The 21,881-nt window shown below is 34.8% G+C and overlaps 3 protein-coding genes across 5 annotated transcripts; 2 read left to right on the top strand and 1 right to left on the bottom strand.

Annotated features, from left to right (window-relative positions):
• Positions 1-3: 3 nt before the first annotated feature.
• On the bottom strand, positions 4-7,247 carry nudE (Nuclear distribution protein nudE). Of its 2 annotated transcripts, XM_077437492.1 has the most exons (9): positions 7,103-7,237; positions 6,668-6,767; positions 6,396-6,549; positions 6,151-6,287; positions 5,941-6,077; positions 5,676-5,867; positions 5,413-5,501; positions 2,202-2,293; positions 4-1,984 (listed from the first exon to the last, which is right to left on the bottom strand). In XM_077437492.1, exons 2-9 carry the CDS (start codon positions 6,742-6,744, stop codon positions 1,921-1,923), a joined length of 942 nt encoding a protein of 313 aa, XP_077293618.1. In that variant the 5' UTR covers positions 6,745-6,767; positions 7,103-7,237; the 3' UTR covers positions 4-1,920. The 2 variants fall into 2 exon arrangements, with proteins under 2 accessions (XP_077293618.1, XP_077293617.1); XM_077437491.1 differs by lacking the exons at positions 4-1,984; positions 2,202-2,293 and adding an exon at positions 4,260-4,887 and having other exon boundaries at positions 7,103-7,247.
• A 6,167-nt stretch (positions 7,248-13,414) lies between these two features.
• LOC143917281 (uncharacterized) lies at positions 13,415-15,683 on the top strand. Its single transcript, XM_077438764.1, has 4 exons — positions 13,415-13,425; positions 13,506-13,850; positions 15,475-15,554; positions 15,640-15,683. Exons 1-4 carry the CDS (start codon positions 13,415-13,417, stop codon positions 15,681-15,683), a joined length of 480 nt encoding a protein of 159 aa, XP_077294890.1.
• SCCRO3 (defective in cullin neddylation 1 domain containing SCCRO3) lies at positions 15,458-18,705 on the top strand. 2 transcript variants are annotated; one of them, XM_077439019.1, is made up of 3 exons: positions 15,458-15,554; positions 16,909-17,233; positions 17,318-18,705. In XM_077439019.1, exons 2-3 carry the CDS (start codon positions 17,149-17,151, stop codon positions 18,250-18,252), a joined length of 1,020 nt encoding a protein of 339 aa, XP_077295145.1. In that variant the 5' UTR covers positions 15,458-15,554; positions 16,909-17,148; the 3' UTR covers positions 18,253-18,705. The 2 variants fall into 2 exon arrangements, with proteins under 2 accessions (XP_077295145.1, XP_077295146.1); XM_077439020.1 differs by lacking the exon at positions 15,458-15,554 and having other exon boundaries at positions 16,991-17,017; positions 17,105-17,233.
• The last annotated feature ends 3,176 nt before the right edge of the window (positions 18,706-21,881 follow it).

Below are 21,881 nucleotides of genomic sequence, written 5' to 3'. Positions count from 1 at the left end.
TTTCATATTTACATATATTTTTAAGTATTTACTGAATATAAAGCATTACTAGCAACGCAGGTGAAATTATGTAGAATTTCAAGATACAATTTTCATATTTAATTTTCCGAGCATGTTTATTTTCTATTATGACAAAAACGTTAATTTTAATAAAAGAGTTACTAAAAGAATACATATTTCAAAAGTATGACATAGGTGAAAATGAAAGTTCCAGTCATATTTTACACGTCGCAAGCAAAATTTGGAGATATATCATAGTTACATGATTTTAATTTATATTCATTTATTTTAGAAATCAATAATGTTACAACGTCAATACTGGATAAAAATATTTAGAACTATTTACTTTAAAACTAATTTAAATTTATTAAAAATATTAGGTCACTTATCTGAAATGAAAGCTGCGAAGATCCTAAATCCACTTATCAAAAATATTTTTTTAATAAAAATTAAAAGATATCACATGCTTAATACTGTTATATTTCAAAATTAGTACAATCTCCTTGATATTTAATTCAAATCAGTTAAAAATATAAACAGTATGTAATTGATTATGTCATATGCAGCTACATTTAATTACAAATGTTTAAAACTATTAATGATCATTAACATTATTTTAATGAGAATGTTAATAAAGAAACTAATACAATTACAAAGACAACGGAGATCCAAAAAATTCCAAAATACAAATAATTTTCTTATTCTAATATTTGTTAGAACAATACACACATCTTCTTCGCGTTGTAAATATGTAACATTATTTTGATTTTTTGAGGAATTTATTTTACAATTAAATATTGTGGAAACTATTTGATAACTTATCATAGCGTGTTGGAATTATTGCTAAACGAATATTAGTAGAGAACTTTATCAAATTCAATTTTTGAAGAAATGAAGACACAAAACAGATCCAATCTCATGGCCAGAGCAAACATAAAATTACAATGAGGACTATTACAAAAAATTGGGATCCACATAGTTTTCAACATCGCTTTGTAAATTGTCAAACTGAATGAACGATTTGAATTAAAATAAAATATACTGTTCACTTACACAACAGGTATTAGCGATTTAATATAGACAATGGCCAAATTAATAATAGGCTTACATTTTACGCATACAGTGGTCTTATTTTTAGTGAAATTTAATTTAGTGATAAATCAACTAATTCAGTAAAAGTTTTCATAAATTAAATACAAAACATGTTTGAGCAAGAAAGATAAAACTAAAGTTCATAGTTTTGTAGATTTTTATGCGAAAATATGATGCATATGGATAATACAGCACACTCGATACAATAGCTGGACGGTGAAATGAAATCTTGGAATTAATTATCTTATCGATTTCCTAGTTAATATAAACAGAATATAACGAAAATAGGATAATAGGCAGCTGTATTATTTAATATCGTAGTCATTTGAATTCATTCTTTTAATGACTTGGACGTTTCTAGTCCTGGTTTGCTTAATTTAATTTTATTGAAACTCGAGTATGCTATACAGAGTAGTTTTATGAAATAAAGAATACAATTAATGGCATAATTGAATGTCCTGTTCTATAAGCAACATCAACTACAAAAAAGTAAAAAATGTGTGATTAGTGTTACAGACATGATAAAAAACGACTTGTATGACAAAAATTAAGTAACAAAAAGTTACTTGCAACAAACTATAATAATCTTAAATATTTAAAATACATTATAGAAACAAATCATAACATTCAAAATATATCATACATACACTACGCTTATAATGTAAAATTATAATAGAACGCATTATAATTAATTAATTGAAGGAATTCATAATTTAATTTCCAGTAACTAGGATTATTTATCATATTTCACTTTTTATCAAGCACAGTTCTGATTAAAAAATAGTAACATAAAAACACCAACACAATACAAAAGAATCAACATAAAATTCAGTGAATATAATTTGGAGTAATAGCTGGCGATGACGGACCTCGACTGCCGATTCTGCGCATTCTGCGAAATAAAACACACTCTTACCTAAGAGATATTGGTTATTTATACACAAAAACTTGTTTAAATAATATTAAACGATAAAATATAACAACACATATGCAGGTATGCATATTATTTAAATAAAAGCGTAATTTAATGAGATGAGAGAAATGCTAAAGGTTATTGGAAAATTTTAGTATCTATTAAGTTATAGTAAACCAAGGACAATGATAGGTACCTGTAAGGATCTCTAGTAAAATCAGATGAACCATGCGACGAGTCCCGAGTATGTGTAGGAGCTCTACATGAAGCTAATTTTGATTCAAGTCCCTAAAACAAAAATTTGTAACGTTCATTAAGGAATCAAGATTTTGGAAGACATAAAAGATTTTCAATTAGAGTCGTCTAATGTATTAGAAGAATAAATTGGGTGTAAATGGAAAATAAGACAGATATTTTACATCTAGACATTAAAGTTAATCAAGAATGATTCAACGTGAATGAGAGACGAACAACACATAATTTTTTTTTTGTATAAAAATGGTTTTATTTTACTTGCCCAAGCAATAATTTCAACATGTCCCAAAGGTACACAACAAAGATTATAATAACTTACCTTTCCAATTTTTGTATTGGATACAATGAATGCTTTCTTTCATAGAAAAAAAAATGAATTATCGAATCACCAAATTAAAAAGAGGAAGTCGCAGTTACGTAGGTGCTCTATATACAGAAATGTGCAAATCAAAAAGCAAGGAAACTAAATATTGTACATTTACATACCTCTTTGTGTACTTCTATCTAGTTTATTGTATAATAATTATTTCCACTTCACAATTATTTTAGTTTGATAATTTAATGTCTATATGGAAAACAAAGGTTTTAATTTTATGTAATTTTTGCATTTAATCATCTATGCATATTTCAAAGCGTGAAAGCGCAGTCATATGGGTTAAGATAATCAATAAGCTTAAAAGTTGATTAATAGTTAACAAAAAAAACTTCATTTCAGGATCCATAATAAAATAAAAAAGATTTTCAGAGATAATTTAATTTTTATATAAAATTTAGTATGCATAATTAAATAAATATAAATATGTTATTTTAATATGTTAATAGTTTTTTTCTAGTTTTACTTGAAAAAAACTTATATAAGCAAAATTTCATGTTTAAAAATGTTGCTTTGTTATAAACATATTTAAAAGGTGACTAACACACCTAATTTCATTTTCAATATACACATAAGTTTCAAAATTATATTAATGATGGTATGATAAACTAATCAGTAAGCATGTGATCACAGGCTCAATCTCAAAATTTTGAAACTTATTTAATTTAAATTAAATATTACAAATACAGAGATATAATATAATTACTTACTTAATTTTAATATTAGAAAAATAAACTACAATTTACACAACTACATACATATATATCGAACCCTTTTTATCCAATAAGAATATTTTTCATAATTTGTGGTATTTATGTACTATGTTGGGTAACATAGATTATACCTTAAACGCATCTATATTTCATTTCCGTAGTCTTTTCAATAGGCAGACTTTATATCTCAATTCCTATTCATCGAAAAACTTTGTTAATAACACTTAAGATATGTGATCCTTATTAGTCGGAGCATCTTAGCTGACCAATAGGGATACCATATTTTCCCTCTATTGTAGACAGCCATGAAATGAAATATAGAATGCCTATTTTATGTGACTTGTTGGGCGATTCAAAATAAGATAGTACGTTTAATGTAAAAATAAAATTCATTCGAATTGAAAATATGTAGGCAATTTCATCAAAACCTATGTAAATCATATTTAAAAAAAAGTTACGATGTAATTCGTTTAATATATTTAAATAAAAAAAATCATTCAATTTCATAGTTAATTTGAAGGCATATTGCTCAAATGCAGAAAAAACTGCACATTTGGTAAAAGTCACATGCAAATAAGATCATTGCGTTTGAACATTTTTGTACTCATGCTACTTAGCTTAAAAACATATTAACTTAGATAATAACTAAAGTTAATATGTGAAAATTAAATTGTAATTCCAAAGATATTCTTATCGTAATATGGGCACAAATTCAACTTATTAATATACTTTACAAAATAAAGCACACTATTTCAAAATGTACATATAATATTATATATGAAAATTAAAAAAACTAAAAAATAATGGCAAATTTTTTACATATTATATAAATAAATATGTATGTATTTATAAAATTATGACTATAATGACCATAGTTTAGAAATCAAGAAATATCATTTTTTTTATCATTTTTAAAATGAGATTTCTTTGACGATTTTTATTTTTAAATGCACCGTAATCTAGTTTTGAAATCATGCCTAAAATGTTAAAAAATAACAAGAGGCTAAATAAATATAAATAATAAGCAAATATATCATTAATGTGAATGGAATGAGTTAAAATAATTAGGTAACTTTATGTCAAGTAGTAGGTTAAGTTATTAAGAGCTATACATTTGGCTTTCCTTTAGTTGGAGATCTTGGGGGCGGTCTAGGTACGGCATTAGATCTTCTTATTGATGAATTTCTAAATAAATTAATGCACACATCTTTCGGGAGAGCGGCTTTGCTACTATTCGTTGTACTGTTTGTGGAATTATTTTTTTCATTTTGAAACTCTACATCACTTTGAGTCGGTAATTGACTAGATTCAGTATTCGTTAAACGAGACTCATCGTTAGAATTATATGGCACAACTAATTCAGGTTGAGAAATCCTTAACTTGCTAAAGTTAAAGAATGACAATCGAGTTGGTTCAGTATCTGCCGACGGAGACTGACAGTGCACGTTCTGGACTTCCTCTTTATCTGGGAGTGAAGTTTTTTCAATTTTCAAACAAATACACCTAACTTTACTGCATTCGGGGCAAAGAAATCTTTCAAGCTGTAAGCAACACAAAACATGCACTACTATACAATAATGAAAAAAAAATACATAAGGAACAATCGGTTTTAAACACATTTTTCCAAATAAAAACCAATCTTGAAAAAAAATATATTCACACAAATGTATATATGTATTGATTAAATAAATGTTCAAGTTCTACATATATGTATATAAGTGTATACGATAAACCATTTCCAAAATAAGCGAAAATTTTAATTACCAAAAAATACAGGGAAATAATATAAGACGTAGCCAAATTTACGGTCTAAAATAAATTGCATGCAAAAGTGGATATAAGGCAAAGTGCATACCAAAAATACACGCCACAATAGAAACACCCCATTTACATTTCATGTATTCTACAAGCAAAAGAAACTCGTAAATTTCATTTTATCATGATATATATATATATATATATATATATATATATGAAAAATGCAAATCATGTGTAACTATTCCCCACGTGTACACCTTTTTTACGTATGACAAAAAAAAATAGAAATATTATAAAAGTATAGTTACCCCAACTTTACGGAGCAGATCGCCTACAATATTAAGTGCCGAAATTCTTGATGACGGTGTCATGGTATTGCCATTTAAAGTCACATCACCTAATGAGTATTAATGAAATGATGAATAATTTAACAATAATATGTACAAAAATATATTCATAGCAATAGTACAGATAAATAATAACGAAAAATGGTCATCGTATAACAAACATGAATAATGAACTCAATGGTTGATCAACAAAGTACAAATTATAATTTTAAGGAAAACTTTACATTTTAATGGAGTGCCTGTTAGGCTTGTCTGGGTTTCGGTTTCCATCAAACGATTCGAGTCCACGGCAATGTGTCCGTTAAAGAGTTTTTTGCTAACATCATTTTGATCTATGCTAGATTTCCTAACAGCTGGGGTAGCAGGACTATTTCCATTGGGTACAACTTCTTTAACATACAACTCTTGCTTTACATCTGAAATGTTTAACATATTCAAAGTTAATGTCGTTTGTTTTTAATTTAAAAGAGTATGTATAAAATATCATACCTCTAAGTTCATCGGTTACACGTTGAAGTTTAGTACGTAAACCTTCTCTTTCCTCAACTTCACTTTCTAAAACAGCGATTCTTTCATAGGCTTGATTTAAAAGAGTTTCAATTCCGGCTACCGATTCAGTTACAACTCTATAAATTACAAAACAGAAATTAAAACTTACGCCCACAATATTAAAGGATTTAAAATTTAAAAATAATTCACCTTCGAGTCCTTTCTAAATCATCATTGGTTTGTTCTAATTCTCTTATATAAGATAAATGACGCTCTTTTTCATTTTTTAAAACTTTAAGTTCATTTTCCATTTGAGAGTATTCTTGTTGAAGTCTATCATTTCTTTTCTGTAAAAAATATGTACATAAATTTACAAATTTATCTCCCCAACAATTAGCCCGATACCCCAACGTACAAATAACCACTATAATAATAAATACGAAATGTGTATTAACCTTTAAATTTTCAGTTTCTCTGTCCAATCTTTGATTTTGTTGTCGTAATTCACGAACTGTCTTTTCTTTTTGATCAATAGTGGTTTCCAGCTCTTTTTCTAATTGAGCTGATGCTGTGGTGTAATCATCAAATTCTTTTTGTAAATCTACATTTCTGAAAATAACACTTTCTTTGAATGATGTTATCTAAATATTATCGTTTTATTAAAAACAAATAAAATTACACACATAAAGCCATTAAAAATGTCACATAAATGAAAAATAATACAAACTTTTGATAGTATTGCTCAGCAAGTTCACGATAGTGCTTAATTTGATCTCGTTCGGTAGACAAGTCAGGCGGATCCATCTTATATCAATCGAGAACCGAATCTAAAAGATACAACAAAATTGTTGTTAGATAAATAGATATGAAATGGACAAAATGGATGGCCTTTGAACAAGGCCAGGGTTGAACTGTCGAAATCGGCCAAAGACCAAAGTGTAAGTGGTTTGTTGGTATACGAGTGATGAAACAAAGTTCGGAATCACAATGTTGTCAATGAGGTTCACAATCAGCGAGGTCAGCGATGACAGGCTGTGGGTTACCACCTTCCCACCTTCCCACCTTCCCACCTTCCCACCTTGGGCCGATCGAACGGCGAGTGGCGGGAGAGGGGGAGGGGAGGGGAGAGGGAGCGAGAGGGCGGATGGTGTGCAAAACCTGCCTGAGGAGTTGGTCTCCGGAGGGTCGCAGGATCAGCTCGCACTCTTCCAAACGACAACGTCAACGGCTCTCCTGCGTCACTCCACTACATGACTACACCACACTCTGACCACACCACCGACACCAACTAGCTGCCACCCGCCACCCACCACACGCCACTACCAACCTCCCCATACAACTTTATGCAGATTCAGATTACATATAAGAATCCCTGTCAATCGGAATTAGCGTCTACACATCGATATCTAAAATAAAATGTACGTAGTTGCCAAACTCTACGAGCCGTAAACAATGTGTGCCACGAATATCAAGAGGTTGCGTGGCTCTGCCCTTAACGCATCCCTTTTGTCTGTGAATAAAGGTTTGTTCATACCTAGTCAGCACGTACCGACTTCAGCAGGTATCCGGCCGTACGAAAAGTATTCTTTGGTACATTTTGTATGGGTATATTCATACCAACCGTTACGTTTACGCCACGGCAGGCTTACAGCAGTACCCGACATTTCCTGTTCATACCTTACAGCAACATCCGTCAACGTATCATATCCGTTTTTTTGGCCATCGTGGAAATATACACGCGAATTACGTGCCATGAGTCTGCCGCTTTGCTGTTTTGGACCAATTATTGATAGTGACAGATGACAGCTGTTCAATCTTTCGACATGGTTTTGGCGCAAATATTTAAAAAAAATTTACGTAATCCGCGGCGTGCGTAACAATATTTAAAATTTTTTTAAATTTTTTACGGAAATATTTAAAAAATTTTGTTCATCATCTACAAGCTCCTTATACAGTGTTCAAAACTCTCCTTCGGTTTTTCTATTTTTAACATGGGATGCACATCAAAACGCCTCCGTGCTTTTTTATTGCCTTCTTGAGCTTCTTCTTCCAACAACAACGCGATTTTGCATAATTTTTCGTTCGATAAACGCCGAAACATTTTTGCTGACTTGTATTCTGACGCGTAGCTACGAATGCACGTGTATGCATTCATATTGTAAGTACTCGACAATACGACGTAAGCAATATTGCGCCGTATCGTCATGGCCTGTAATGTATAAGTAAGCCGATTTTGCCTTGCACTCGGCCAAAGTGCTGTGAACGTAACGTGACCGCGACGTGTAGGTAGATATGAATAGAAATGTAATAAAATGACATATTTGAAACAGAGTCGTGCAGTGCTGTTAAGTATGAACAGACCTTTAAGCTTTTAAAGTTTTGTAAATATGGGGTTGTAACGGGTCTTTTTTTCTATACGATTATTTTTTTATTTTGTGGGGGTTTGCTATATGACATGGTCGAGTTAGGTCACCTTCCTGCGAGATGGGACCAAACTCGCCCGTGTTCAGAGTCGCTACGCCACTCCGTCTCTGGCTTCCATAATAAAAGCATGTGCATTAACATGCCAGTCGTCTCATTCGTTCATCCCCTATAATTTTAATAAGAAAGAATATATTTTTATAGGATAGTGGACGGTGCACAAAAAAAACAGAAATAAAACGATCACTATCTGAATGGGTAACTCGACTTTTATCGAATTGCTGTGTGGGCCGACTGACCAACTGGTGGTTGAACTGATCGAGGAAAACTTCTGGTGTAAGGGTTATCCTTTGTCCCTAAATTCTGGCGGGTCAAATTGCTAGAGTTGTGCTGATTTCCTACAAACGTTTAAGCTCAATTATCGATATAAATAAATATAAGAAAAAATGTGATAATCATGAGGTTGAAGAATACTAATTTTATTTTAAAGTATTTTTATAGTGGTTGTAGGCGGGGTACGATGTGTTGACCGTATCCCGGCCTAACGAAACACTGTTGTGTGGTTCAAAGATGGGGTCACCAATGTAGGCGGGGTAGCGATGTGTTGACAGCGCTGTTGGATGATCAGAAGGTTGTGTAGATCACGTCGGATTAGTACCAATGTAGGCGGGTTACATGTGTGTTGACCGTATCCCGGCCTAACGAAACACTGTTGTGCTAGTTTTATAAAGTTTTATTGTTTGCCTATGGTTGTACAAAGGTATGGTATTTGTGGGCAAAAGTATGTCGTTCAGCGGTCTCTGGATATGGTAGAGTGTCGCTGGCTCAGCATTCAGCTATGTACGGAAGGTCTCTGGATACGGCAGTGTGTTGCTGGCTCGTCCGGCTGGTTGATCTTCCAAGTCCGCGTAGTGTAGTGGTGGCTGGTCAGGAGCTGTATGTTGACTGGTCTGCTGCTGTGTGTCGACGCTTGCTGCTCTGGGTCGACTGGTGTTGTTTGGGTTGTACCTCCTTTTATAGTGTTTTTGGAATGCTTGGTGGAAGTGGTTATTGACGCGTACGAGAGGAATTTTGTTTTCGTCGAGGCGTCGAATTTTCTGGAATGCTTGATGGAAGTGGTCGTACGAGCATTTAGTTTATTGATGCGTACGAAAGGAATTTTGTTTTCGTCGAGGCGTCGAATTTTCTGGAATGCTTGATGGAAGTGGTTATTGACGCGTACGAGAGGAATTTTGTTTTCGTCGAGGCGTCGAATTTTCTGGAATGCTTGATGGTGTTCCGCTCGATGTATTTTGTTGTTGCGGAATATTCTCGAAGGTTTCGATGACGATGACGACGACGAGATTCCTACATGGCTCTCCGGTGAGTGTTAGCGATGTGTGTGATTTTGTGGGAATCTCGATGTGTTGGAGTCTATTGACTCGATGGCGTCGTTGTTTGTCCGGTTGTGCTGGAGAAAGTTGTCTCGACAGCGGGTCTTGTGTTGCATGCCGGTCCAAGTCTTGTTCTCTACCAGGTTGCTTATTTTGGGCGAGCTGCGTTGGCAGTGAAGGTTTGTGATGGCTTGGATGGTGCTGTTGTGCAGGCTGCTGTGTTCTGCGTGGAGTCATTCGCGTGACTGTTTTGCTGGTGGTGCTGAAGTTAGTTGTCTCGGCAGCGGGTCTTGCGTGAAGAACGTTGGTTGACGAAGTGCGTTGAGTGCTGGTCTTCGTTGGTTGTGCTGGAGTTAGTTGTCTCGACAGCGGATCTTGCTTGAAGAACGTTGGTTGACGAAGTGCGTTGAGTGCTGGTCTTCGTTGGTTGTGCTGGAGTTAGTTGTCTCGACAGCGGATCTTGCGTGAAGAACGTTGGTTTACGAAGTGCGTTGAGTGCTGGTCTTCGTTGGTTGTGCTGGAGTTAGTTGTCTCGACAGCGGGATTTGTGTGGAGACTGTTGGTTAGCGAAGTGCGTTGAGTGCTGGTCTTCGTTGGTTGTGCTGGAGTCGGTTGTCTCGACAGCGGGTCTCTTTTTGCGTACCAGTCCGAGTTGTTCTTTTCTACCATGTTGCTTATTCTGTCTAGGCTACGTTGATAGTCAAGGTTGGTGGTCTGGACGGTGTTGTTGTGCAGGCGTTTTGCTGATTGGTGCTGGAGTTAGTTGTCTCGACAGCGGCTGTGTTGTGTTGGAGCTAGTTGGCTCAGTGGCGATTTGTTTCGCCGGTTGTGCTGGAGTGGGTTGACTCAACAGCGGGTTGTGTTGGTAGCTGGTCCATATGTACTTTCACACCATGTTACTGTTGCGGTCGTTACAATGGTAGTGAAGGTTTGTGACGGTCTGGACGGTGCTGTTGTGCAGGCTGCGGCGTCCTGCATGGGCTCATCGAGGTGATGAATCATCGAAGGTGTGATGAGCGGTGCTGGCGGATCAACAGTAGTGGATCCATTTGGTTGTTGTCTCCGGGTTGCGTCTTGTTGTGGCGAAAGCTGCGGAGTTGTTTGACATGGTCACTAGTTGTGGGGACATGTAGCGGACTGCGTTTGAAGTCTGCGTTGAGGGTTGCGTTGTAGACTGCGTTGTAGGCTGCGGTTGCGTGAAGTCTGCGGTTGCATGAAGCTTGCGGTTGCGTGAAGCTTGTGGTTGCTCGAAGCTTGCGGTTGCGTGAAGGCTTCTGGTTGTTGCCTTGTCGTGGCGTTTGTTGGCTGCTTTGTAGGCTGCGCTGTGGGCTGCTATGTAGGCTGCGGTGTGGGCTGCTATGTAGGCTGCGATGTGGGCTGCTATGTAGGCTGCGATGTGGGCTGCTATGTAGGCTGCGATGTGGGCTGCTATGTAGGCTGCGATGTGGGCTGCTATGTAGGCTGCGATGTGGGCTGCTATGTAGGCTGCGATGTGGGCTGCTATGTAGGCTGCGATGTGGGCTGCTATGTAGGCTGCGATGTGGGCTGCTATGTAGGCTGCGCTGTGGGCTGCTATGTTGACTGCGCTGTTGACTGCTGTCGTGGCGGCTGTTGGTTGTTGTGGAGGCTGCACTGTGGGCTGCCGTGTTGACTGCGCTGTTGACTGCTATGAAGGCTGCGTAGTTCAAAGATGGGGTCACCAATGTAGGCGGGGTACGATGTGTTGACCGTATCCCGGCCTAACGAAACACTGTTGTGTGGTTCAAAGATGGGGTCACCAATGTAGGCGGGGTAGCGATGTGTTGACAGCGCTGTTGGATGATCAGAAGGTTGTGTAGATCACGTCGGATTAGTACCAATGTAGGCGGGTTACATGTGTGTTGACCGTATCCCGGCCTAACGAAACACTGTTGTGCTAGTTTTATAAAGTTTTATTGTTTGCCTATGGTTGTACAAAGGTATGGTATTTGTGGGCAAAAGTATGTCGTTCAGCGGTCTCTGGATATGGTAGAGTGTCGCTGGCTCAGCATTCAGCTATGTACGGAAGGTCTCTGGATACGGCAGTGTGTTGCTGGCTCGTCCGGCTGGTTGATCTTCCAAGTCCGCGTAGTGTAGTGGTGGCTGGTCAGGAGCTGTATGTTGACTGGTCTGCTGCTGTGTGTCGACGCTTGCTGCTCTGGGTCGACTGGTGTTGTTTGGGTTGTACCTCCTTTTATAGTGTTTTTGGAATGCTTGGTGGAAGTGGTTATTGACGCGTACGAGAGGAATTTTGTTTTCGTCGAGGCGTCGAATTTTCTGGAATGCTTGATGGAAGTGGTTATTGACGCGTACGAGAGGAATTTTGTTTTCGTCGAGGCGTCGAATTTTCTGGAATGCTTGATGGAAGTGGTCGTACGAGCATTTAGTTTATTGATGCGTACGAAAGGAATTTTGTTTTCGTCGAGGCGTCGAATTTTCTGGAATGCTTGATGGAAGTGGTTATTGACGCGTACGAGAGGAATTTTGTTTTCGTCGAGGCGTCGAATTTTCTGGAATGCTTGATGGTGTTCCGCTCGATGTATTTTGTTGTTGCGGAATATTCTCGAAGGTTTCGATGACGATGACGACGACGAGATTCCTACATGGTTTTAAAAATAATAAAAAAATGAAAAGTTAGGTGTAAAAAGAAAATTATTTCTTAAATTAATTATTAATAATTAACTTACTTGCCTAACATATTATGTTATTTACTATTTTAATATATTCATATATTTACAAACATGATTCTTCATTTAAACAAACCCAATTATTGTTAAGACATTCTAATAAGCCAAGACAATATTGGCCTCGTGTGAATAAGCATTCCGGAATAATATACTGTCTTATGCTGCATTTACACGAGGTCAATTTTGGATTGAAAGTAGAATATCGTACAAATTGGCCTTGTGTAAATGCAATATAAACATAGAAGTAGAATGCATAGAAAAGTCATTGCTAACAAAAGTATCATCTAAAAGCGAGCCATTGAAGAGAGAGACGAAAAGTCAGAAGACAGAGAGAGACGAAGTGTAGCAAACAATGAACAAACTCTGCCACGCAGAGTTTTTGTAGCAATATTTTTGGAGGCTGAGAGCGATTCTATGCATTCTACTTCTATGCTTATATGTCTATAAATTTCACATACGTTCTGATGGAGGACATTATTGCCTTATTGCAGAGATAATCTTATGGGGGATGAACGAATGAGACGACTGGCATGTTAATGCACGTGTTTTTATTTATGACAGCTGAAGGCAGAGTGAGTAGCCGCTCTCCGAACCCCGCCGAATTGGTCCCCACTCGCAGGAAGGTAACCAAACTCGACCATGTCGTATAGCGAGCTGCCACAATCTCTTGAAACGGATCTTGGTCTGGATTTGAACTAAGAACAACTGAGCAAATAAAAGCAAACAGCTGACAAACTCTGCCGCGTAGAGTTTTTGTGTCAACATTTTTGGAGGCTGAGAGCGATTCTAAGCATTCTACTTCTATGAATATAAAGGACTTATTGTGATCTTTTTGAATATTGAATATTAATATTAAGAAGATTGAATATATAAAAAAAAGTAATATATTTTTTTGTCATCCTTTCCAGTTGACTCAGTTGACCCTAAGTGAGGAATATCGTAAAAGACGGTGTCTGTTTGGGGAGGAGTGTCGTAATGAAGTGGGAGTAATGAAACGAAGAGTTTGTGAAAAGAGAGTGGCTGGTCACTAAAAGCAGTGCTATGGTTGAGTGTGCGTGTGGGGCAGGCGTAGTGGGTGTGGTGGTGTTGGTGTTGGTGTTGGTGTTGGTGTGTGGAGGTGTGGAGGTGTGGTGGTGGTGGTGGGTTGGCGTTCGGACCCCCGCCGCCGCCCGCCCCTATTCCCCTCCCCTCCCCGCTCGCTGCGAGGATTTCCTCGTGGAATCACCGGTTCACGGGTTCAACGGTCGCCGCACCAGCTCGACGCTCTCTTCGGATCGGATCGTAAGCGTAAGGTTCGTGCGTTCGGACCACAAGAGCGACAACTGTCACCGACGAGTCTCCACTCCACTCCACACCACACTCTTCGCAACCCACCCTCCACACAACTCTCGCTGATCGTCGATCGCTCACGGTGACGTATCCAACCCCCACCCCCGCTCAATGTCTCTATCAAGTACCGACTTGTTCACATTTCTTTACTTCGGTTTGCCTGTCACACCTTGCTACACTGGTAAGCGCCTGCTTATTCGTTTCGTACAGCTTCGAGCACCCGGCTTCACCCGGCATCTGTTTCTTTCAATTTCATTTCTGATTTGTTCGGTCAAATCAAATCCTACAAGCGATTTAATAATTCAACTAAAATGAGTCATCGAAAAAATCATACTTCATTTCAAACAGTTTCGTATGAATTCTATTTTGTATGGCATCATAACAACTATTTAAGACTGTGTGCCAACATTGATTTTTATATTGATCTAAAAGCTGATAATTTTTCTGGCAATTAAATTTTTTCGCTCAGCTAATGTATTGCTTTTCAAATGAGGAATATCCTTTTCTAAAATATTTGTAATGTAGTCATACGTAGATACATAAATTATAAATAAAATACGCGTCATCATGGCCTCGTACATACATAAACAATTCGATGTATTATTATTGAGTTGAGAATTCTCATAGTAAAATCATATATGAAATTGCATCAAGTCTTCCGCGGATCGTTCAAGGTCACGAGAATTGACCTTTAAATGTTAGGTCATATATAAAAATAAAAATTGAGAATAAATACAATTAAATTTAATATTCTGTGTTAGTACGATGTACATTCGAATTTGTTTTAATATACATACATAGCCTTGGGGCTTTATATGGCTCTGTATTTAAAAAATTAAAAAACGGATGATATGAATGAATTTTTTGTTTGATCTCATTGTCTTAGATTGCTGTATTGTCTATTTATATTTGAGTGATGTTTGACCGTTTCAATTTCCATTAATATTTATTTATTTAATATCTCTTTATTCAGAAATGAAATGTGTGAATTTATTTTCACTACTTAATTTGATAAATCATTGTTATCATAGCAACGAAAATAGATCAAATTCAATAGTTGTATCTTCTACTTGGCGTGTCATGTCCTCTGAGTACATTGACAATTAAAATTCCCATCCACACTTTACCAACGGCCGCTTGATAAAGTACGGATACCCCTGTCGAAGATTCTTCAAACATGACGACTTCCGCTGAATAATTGTATATTTTACAGTCGAAGTGTTTACTCCGTTTCATTCATGAACATATTAGTTTGTTCATAAACGAACTGTTGGTTTTAGTTTAAGTAGTTGCTAACAGTCAAAACATTTAAGATATTAAAACGTCAAGTATTTAAAATGGGAAATCCTATGGAAATCGCATTAAAACGTGGCTATAGTTTCCATTTCCGCTAATATTAAAAATATTGAAACCCAGGATGAAAATACATACATAGAGGGTGGGAAAAACGATTGTAAATATTCAAACTTATGCCTAATAGTTTGTCAATTTGTTCTTTCATGTACAACATAACTGGCCAGATTGGTTCGTGTATGAACAAACGAAATGTACACTAGGACTGTAACATATACACAGCTAAATTAAAAGTGCTATCTTTGTTGACGCTTGATAGAGTTCTAACGACTTTTTTTTATTATTTTCCACTGTATTATTATAATGCTTTTATCTAGTAATTACTAATCTTATATATTTTTTTTATTTTTCAGAGTTAAAGATAAGACAATACAACAACTAGTGGCAATTATTGAATACCGATTGATTGTAGCATCACGTCAATTTCAAAAAGGTTAATTCCACATATTGTCTAAAACCATTTGAAGTAAAGGTACTTATTGGTTGTACGGGCGTATTATTACATTAACGGCTCATAGGTGTCGCAAACAGTTTTAGTAAAGTGACGATACACAACCAGTGATTGACGTTACACTGAACAATATCCATAAAAATCGAAAACGCATTTTTTAAATAATTTTATTATACATATCGATGGCTTGGAGCACAATTGTACATTTTTGAAATTGTATCGAATTTTTTAATTCAGGTTCAATATTTTAATTTTTAATTCAGGTGTTTCCTTTCAAGGTAATTTAAAGGAAAAACTTGAATTATTAATTAAAATTCAAATACAAACTTAACATTCGATACAAATTTAAAAATGGACATACAATATCTGTGCACCAAGCCATCAATATGTACATACATACATAACTACATATTTCTTACATACCTCCTTTTTTTAAATGTATATTTCCCCATGATGTCACTATGGGTTATGCCCCTGAGCGACATCTATGGTATATAACTTGTATATATATAAATTTTGATATCATATTGAAATAGTGGTGACATAGTGGGTGAGATGGTTTTTGCTAATTTGATGGAGGAACCGTTTCAACAATGAAATCAGATGACTTGGCGAACTCTGATAGGAAACGATCGACTTGGAGTCACAAATATCCAAGTCGGACTAGCAGCACTATAGATTATACTCAAAATAAATTATTTTCAATCGAGGACAGCTCACGGGTTCGAACGTGTTGACTTCCAAGTGCTTGCTCAGACCTCACCGAGCCATGCTGCTGGCTATATTATAACGTAGAGGTTAGGTGATTGGTGTTTGCTTATCACCTGATCTCGCGTTTGCGCCAAGAAAGCCTCACCGTATATATAAACCGTATACAACAACCATTAAGGTCTCGCGACTCATCAACCAATGATCTCTCTGTGCCGAGAGTACATACTGATCTGGTCCGTGCTTCATTCGCAGCTGGATCATCGACGTAACGACAATATACCACTATTGACTGCGTCTTTCACTCTGATCTCAGAAACCCCTCTATACTTATATGTCTATAAATTTCACATACTTTCTGGTGGAGGATTGATTGATCTTGGTCTCGTATTATATCCCGCCACAAACTCTGCAAAATAGCTTTCCATGCGAGCCATACCACGATGTAACATCAATCAACGGTGGCATACCACTTGTTGTCCTGTCACTTTACTAAATCTTCTATAAGGGCATCCATGTAACTGCCGTGTATTTGAATGTATAGTTTAAGCGTGTATACTCAACGTAACCAATAAGTACTGAAGTAAAATTTATTTTTAATTTCACATTATTATTTTTTTGTTTATAGAAGCTTTCAAGACTGACTCATGAAAACCAACATTCAAAATTTTAGATGATTCTAGTCTAAAATTTGATAAACATTTGATGAAAAATGTTATGATAAGAATCAACAAATTGTTAGTAGTGACATCTTATAATGCGCGATAGTAAATTATGATCGTTGATTCAAAATCCATTTCGAAACCTTTAAATATATTTTTGAGGTTTTGACAAAAGAATTAAGATATCACTGAAGAGATATTATCCAATGGGACACTGTTTTAGTTGTTTTAATTCACCGTCTGCCTCTACTGGTGCTGTTCCCCCTCTTCAGTCGGTTAATCAAAAAGATGGTTTGTTTCTTTTGTATATTCGTTTTTATTGATCACATGTATAATCTTGGTTTATTTTATATCAATTGTTTGTGAATTTTATAGAGATGACAGAACTCGAATGCTCGAATCCAGCTACTGGAAAGACAACATCAGAATATTCTCTACAAGGAACTCGTCAGCCGTTATTATCAACATTTGATGCACATTTAAACGGGAACAAGAAAGGTGGATTCAATTCGTTTTCAGCACAAACTTGCGCCAATCTAAACGCCAACAGTGGTGTGTCTCCAGTCTTGGGAGATTCTATATGTAATTCGCAGAAACCACATATAATAGAGAAAAGTCAAAGAAGTTTTTGTCAGAAACGTCTACCACGATCGGCATCTAACACAGGAGAATCCCGTTCATCAGAGGGTAGAATTAGTGCTTTATTCGAACTTTATAAGGATCCCAGCGAAGATGCAATATTATCAGAGGGGATCGAAAGATTGTGTAACGATTTGCAACTTTGTCCAGACGAGTTCAAAGTGTTAGTATTAGCGTGGAAATTAAACGCCGAACAAATGTGTTGCTTTACCAAAAGTGAGTTTGTTCAAGGCTTAAAGAACATGAAAGTCGACTCCATAAAAGGTATTCAAAATCGCCTTCCCGAGATCGTAACGGAACTGCAGAAGGATAATGAACTTTTCAAAGACTTATATAGGTTTACATTCAAATTTGGACTAGATGTAGCTACCGGTCAAAGAATTTTACCATCGGACGTGGCCATAGTACTGTGGCGTCTAGTCTTTACAATATGCGAGCCGCCCATCCTCACCAGGTGGCTGAATTATCTCGAGTTGCATCCGCACGTGAGGGGTATTCCGAAAGATACCTGGTATATGTTTCTGAATTTTTGTGATACGGTCGGCATGGATCTCAGCAGTTACGACGACACGGAAGCTTGGCCTAGTCTTTTTGATGATTTTGTAGAGTTCGAAAATGACCAAATGAATCAAAACATTTCCAAAAATGAAACATTCAAGAAACCCGACTGACCTTTACTAAGAAAATTTTAAGTCTGTACTTATTATGTTCGAATGCCAAAACTCGTTAAAATAATGAATTTGTTTTGATTTTTCCCATGAGTGTTTTGTGAGTTGCAAATTATTGACATAACCTTTTTAGTGAGTAAAGTTTTGCATGAAATTCACCTCGTGGATAATGAAATGAAGGTATAGTGATAGTTTGTCTGTATGGAGGCGGGTGATGGAACGAGAGTTTTGTTTGACAAAATATTCCTAGAGCGCATATTATGATAGTTTCATCGATTTCATTTTTATTGTCACAAAGCAGAGTTCTTACACTGGTCTGTTTTCTCAAACGAAACTTCTATTGTATATATTTTATTTTTATCATATCATATTTTGTAATTATATTATATTATATATATAAATACGTATATACATATATATATGTATAATGTGTACCGAAAACTCAATTAATTTTATATAATTTTTAACAAGCTAACCTTAATGTAATGAAAATACAGATGCAATTAAAATGGAATGTCAACTCTGGCTAATGCAACATTGGTAATTTTTTTATTTTTATTTGTGGAAAAATTTATACGTGTATCAATTACTTAAAAACCTTCATTCGATTGCGTACAACTTTTCAAGTAATAACGTTACACGGTTAGAGCGGGATTGGTATCTCATTAAGTCATACAAGTTGAAAGTTGGGACATTTGCATTTATTATAGGTTTAAATCTGAGTCAATATACAAATTTCAGCATTTTGCAATATATATATACATATGTATTCGTATGTATGTTTGGCATTTTGACGATGACAATAAGACTGATATTATTGTTATTATAATATATAAATAATAAAAAGCTTTCTACACATGCGTCTTGTCCAACACAAACGTTAAGCCAAAATAATAAATAAATACATCAGCCAAATACTAAGTCCCACAAGGTATTGCGTCTTAACATTAGAATATTATCAATGGGAGAGAACTATTGTAATTTTATTTTGATAAGGCACAATTATTACTAAATGCATTACATATTGAAGGTTTCGCGCGTAAACGAGCAATATAATTCTAAATCACCGCAACAAAGATTCATCAAACATATGTATATTGTTAGTATTGTGAAATCTCAACATTTCGGCTTACAAAACACCATTTTTACATTCAATTAACACTATAGAAACTTAATACATCAAAAGTAAAATTAAAATTGCACATTTTTCAAAGCATGTCAATAAGTATTACATTGAAAAAGTAACGCTTCATCAAGCAATAATACGATGGACAAATCTCTTCTTTTTTTTTTATCCGTACTCATACATAATTTGTGCCACAATCGGTAGTTCGAAATGTAGTTTTTTTTTTTAATTCAATAAGGGGATACTTAACCATGAGAGTGACAGTCGTAGACGCTTTCTGGTTTTTTTTTTAATTACTTTGGATTTATCATTGTCTAAATCCATAAGAATGTATCTTGCATGTGTTTTGCTTTACAATACAAGTGCCATGTATCCTTGTCAAAAATTAAAGAGAGTATTTAGTTATAACGAGATGTAAAGTAGTAAACTATGGCAGATTGCTCTAGCGTACATGATTTAATAAATTTATTTTGAACGAGACCTAAATTTCATGTACGATTGAAGAACCATTCATAATGTTCACAAAAGTGTATCGCATTCTGATACATATGTACCTTGATTCAAAGTGATTTGATATAAAAGTAAGAATGGAATGCACTTCTAATCGAATTGTTATAGTTTTCTATTCAACATTGGTCTCGTTGCGTGACAGTAACGATCAAAAAGCATGATAGCATGTTCCTTATATATGTGCAGCCTCGTCAAGGCTTTATTAGCATTAATCAAAACACTGCCACAAGGGAAGAGTTATTCTTGTACGGAACTTGAAAACAATATATATAATATAATATATAAAAAAGGTGGAAATACAAAAATTCAATAAGAAATGCTTGTATTATAAAATATATTAAATGTAATATTTTTAATGCACATTGTTTATTATTTTTTAAATAAAAGGTTCTATATATACTATTGATAAATAGATTCAATGGAAATAAAACTTTCAGTGTGAAAGTAAACTATCGTCAAAGATTTATAACACATTCTCAATCATGAACCAAATAGCACAATAAAATCAACATAATTTGGACAACAATTTTAATGGGTAAATTTACAGGTGATAAAAAAAACAGTGACAGGAAAAAAAATAATATATACAATCATACAAAAGTTTTACGAAATCGAAGAAGCATGAGACGTGGTTATAAAATAATAAGTAAATTTTGGGATAATAGATCGGGCTTACAAAGGAAACGAAATTCACTCGCAAACATGACTATACATTTCAACAAAATAGAATGTTTCAACACCTAACATAATAGACATCAGTTTGATATCTATTTACCGTTTAATTACAAATTGAAAAACCTATCAATTTACAATAAATTCATTTTATGCTGAAACCGAATATAGTATACTGTATTTTTTCATACGTTTGTACAATCGACGAAAACTAGAATTTGGAAAAGCTACGAGGAATCATGGCTCTGCCATTTCATACGCTAATAATTTTCGTATCGTAATTTGGTCTAATACGTTCTCCTATTTATGCAAAGTAAGAAATTTGTTTCAAAAAGCTTAAGTAATATCGCATTTTAGAAAATGGATCTGTATATTTTGTAGAGAAAAACTAATACGGACAATAAAACCAATATCATTCAAATGAGAAATAAAAATTATTTATAACGCACCAAAATATAAATGATACAAGAATTGAGTAGTTTGTAGGCCCAGTTTGTTTGAGATCAAAATCAATAATAGAAAAATAATTTAATCAAAATTTAGAAATTGACATTTAAAATAATGAATACTGTCAATGAAATTTGTTAAGACTTCAACAAGACAAAGCCCTCTAAAAGAAATTGTCATACTATTTCAGTAATTACAGTAACCCAATATAATGTAGTAATATCAAAAGTAATTAAAATTAACACTCATTGTATATAATAGGCATATTCACAGCGTGTGAAGGTTCCAAGGATTATTTTCAATAATTTTTTCATTAATAACGCAATGAAAACTACCAAAGTAATGATTAAAATAAACGAAAAGAAAACAAAAGCAATACAATCCTTAGAAGTAAGAATCGAGTGAAAAAAATGGTAAGACATTTAAATTCATGAAAATATACATACATACATACGAGTAGGCAGATTTTGATTCAAGGAAGTGCATTTGTGAAATCTCACAATTTTGCCAAAATAAGCTTATAGGAATAACACTTACATAATAATGGACTATAGTGAAAAATTTTCCGTTCCCAATGAAAAGGTATGTTTCTTTTTTTTAGATTGAATTCAGGAATTCATAAGTGTGATATATTCTTTGCGTGTCCTATTTTGAAGCACTTTTAATATTAAATAAATTTTGATTTTGTAAATTAAATTTCTATTGAAAAGAGACCGATAAAAATGTATTACGACGACGGGGTGATAATTACAAACCACTGATTAAAGGAGAAACTGATGGTGATTATATCATAAAACTCATTTTAGTAAAGTAAATGTGTAATTATAAATTGATCAGAGCTTAGTATATTTACATGATCTGCACTAACGATTACAAT

This window comes from Arctopsyche grandis, chromosome 9, assembly GCF_051622035.1.
Source record: "Arctopsyche grandis isolate Sample6627 chromosome 9, ASM5162203v2, whole genome shotgun sequence".
NCBI lineage: Eukaryota > Metazoa > Arthropoda > Insecta > Trichoptera > Hydropsychidae > Arctopsyche > Arctopsyche grandis.
Note: the sequence above shows the minus strand (reverse complement) of the source record. Positions and strands in the feature narration are given on the sequence as shown.

Excerpts from the sequence above, each read along its gene's own strand:
- nudE (XM_077437491.1), bottom strand. The coding sequence starts at position 6,744 with ATGGATCCGCCTGACTTGTCTACCGAACGAGATCAAATTAAGCACTAT. Across the intron at positions 5,868-5,940 it reads TGTAACCGATGAACTTAGAG|ATGTAAAGCAAGAGTTGTAT; the intron begins GTATGATATTTT and ends TAAACATTTCAG. Across the intron at positions 4,888-5,412 it reads ATCTGCTCCGTAAAGTTGGG|CTTGAAAGATTTCTTTGCCC; the intron begins GTAACTATACTT and ends TGTTGCTTACAG.
- LOC143917281 (XM_077438764.1), top strand. Across the intron at positions 13,851-15,474 it reads CTGATCGTCGATCGCTCACG|AGTTAAAGATAAGACAATAC; the intron begins GTGACGTATCCA and ends TTTATTTTTCAG. Across the intron at positions 15,555-15,639 it reads ATCACGTCAATTTCAAAAAG|GTGTCGCAAACAGTTTTAGT; the intron begins GTTAATTCCACA and ends AACGGCTCATAG.
- SCCRO3 (XM_077439019.1), top strand. The coding sequence starts at position 17,149 with ATGGGACACTGTTTTAGTTGTTTTAATTCACCGTCTGCCTCTACTGGT. Across the intron at positions 17,234-17,317 it reads GTCGGTTAATCAAAAAGATG|AGATGACAGAACTCGAATGC; the intron begins GTTTGTTTCTTT and ends TGAATTTTATAG.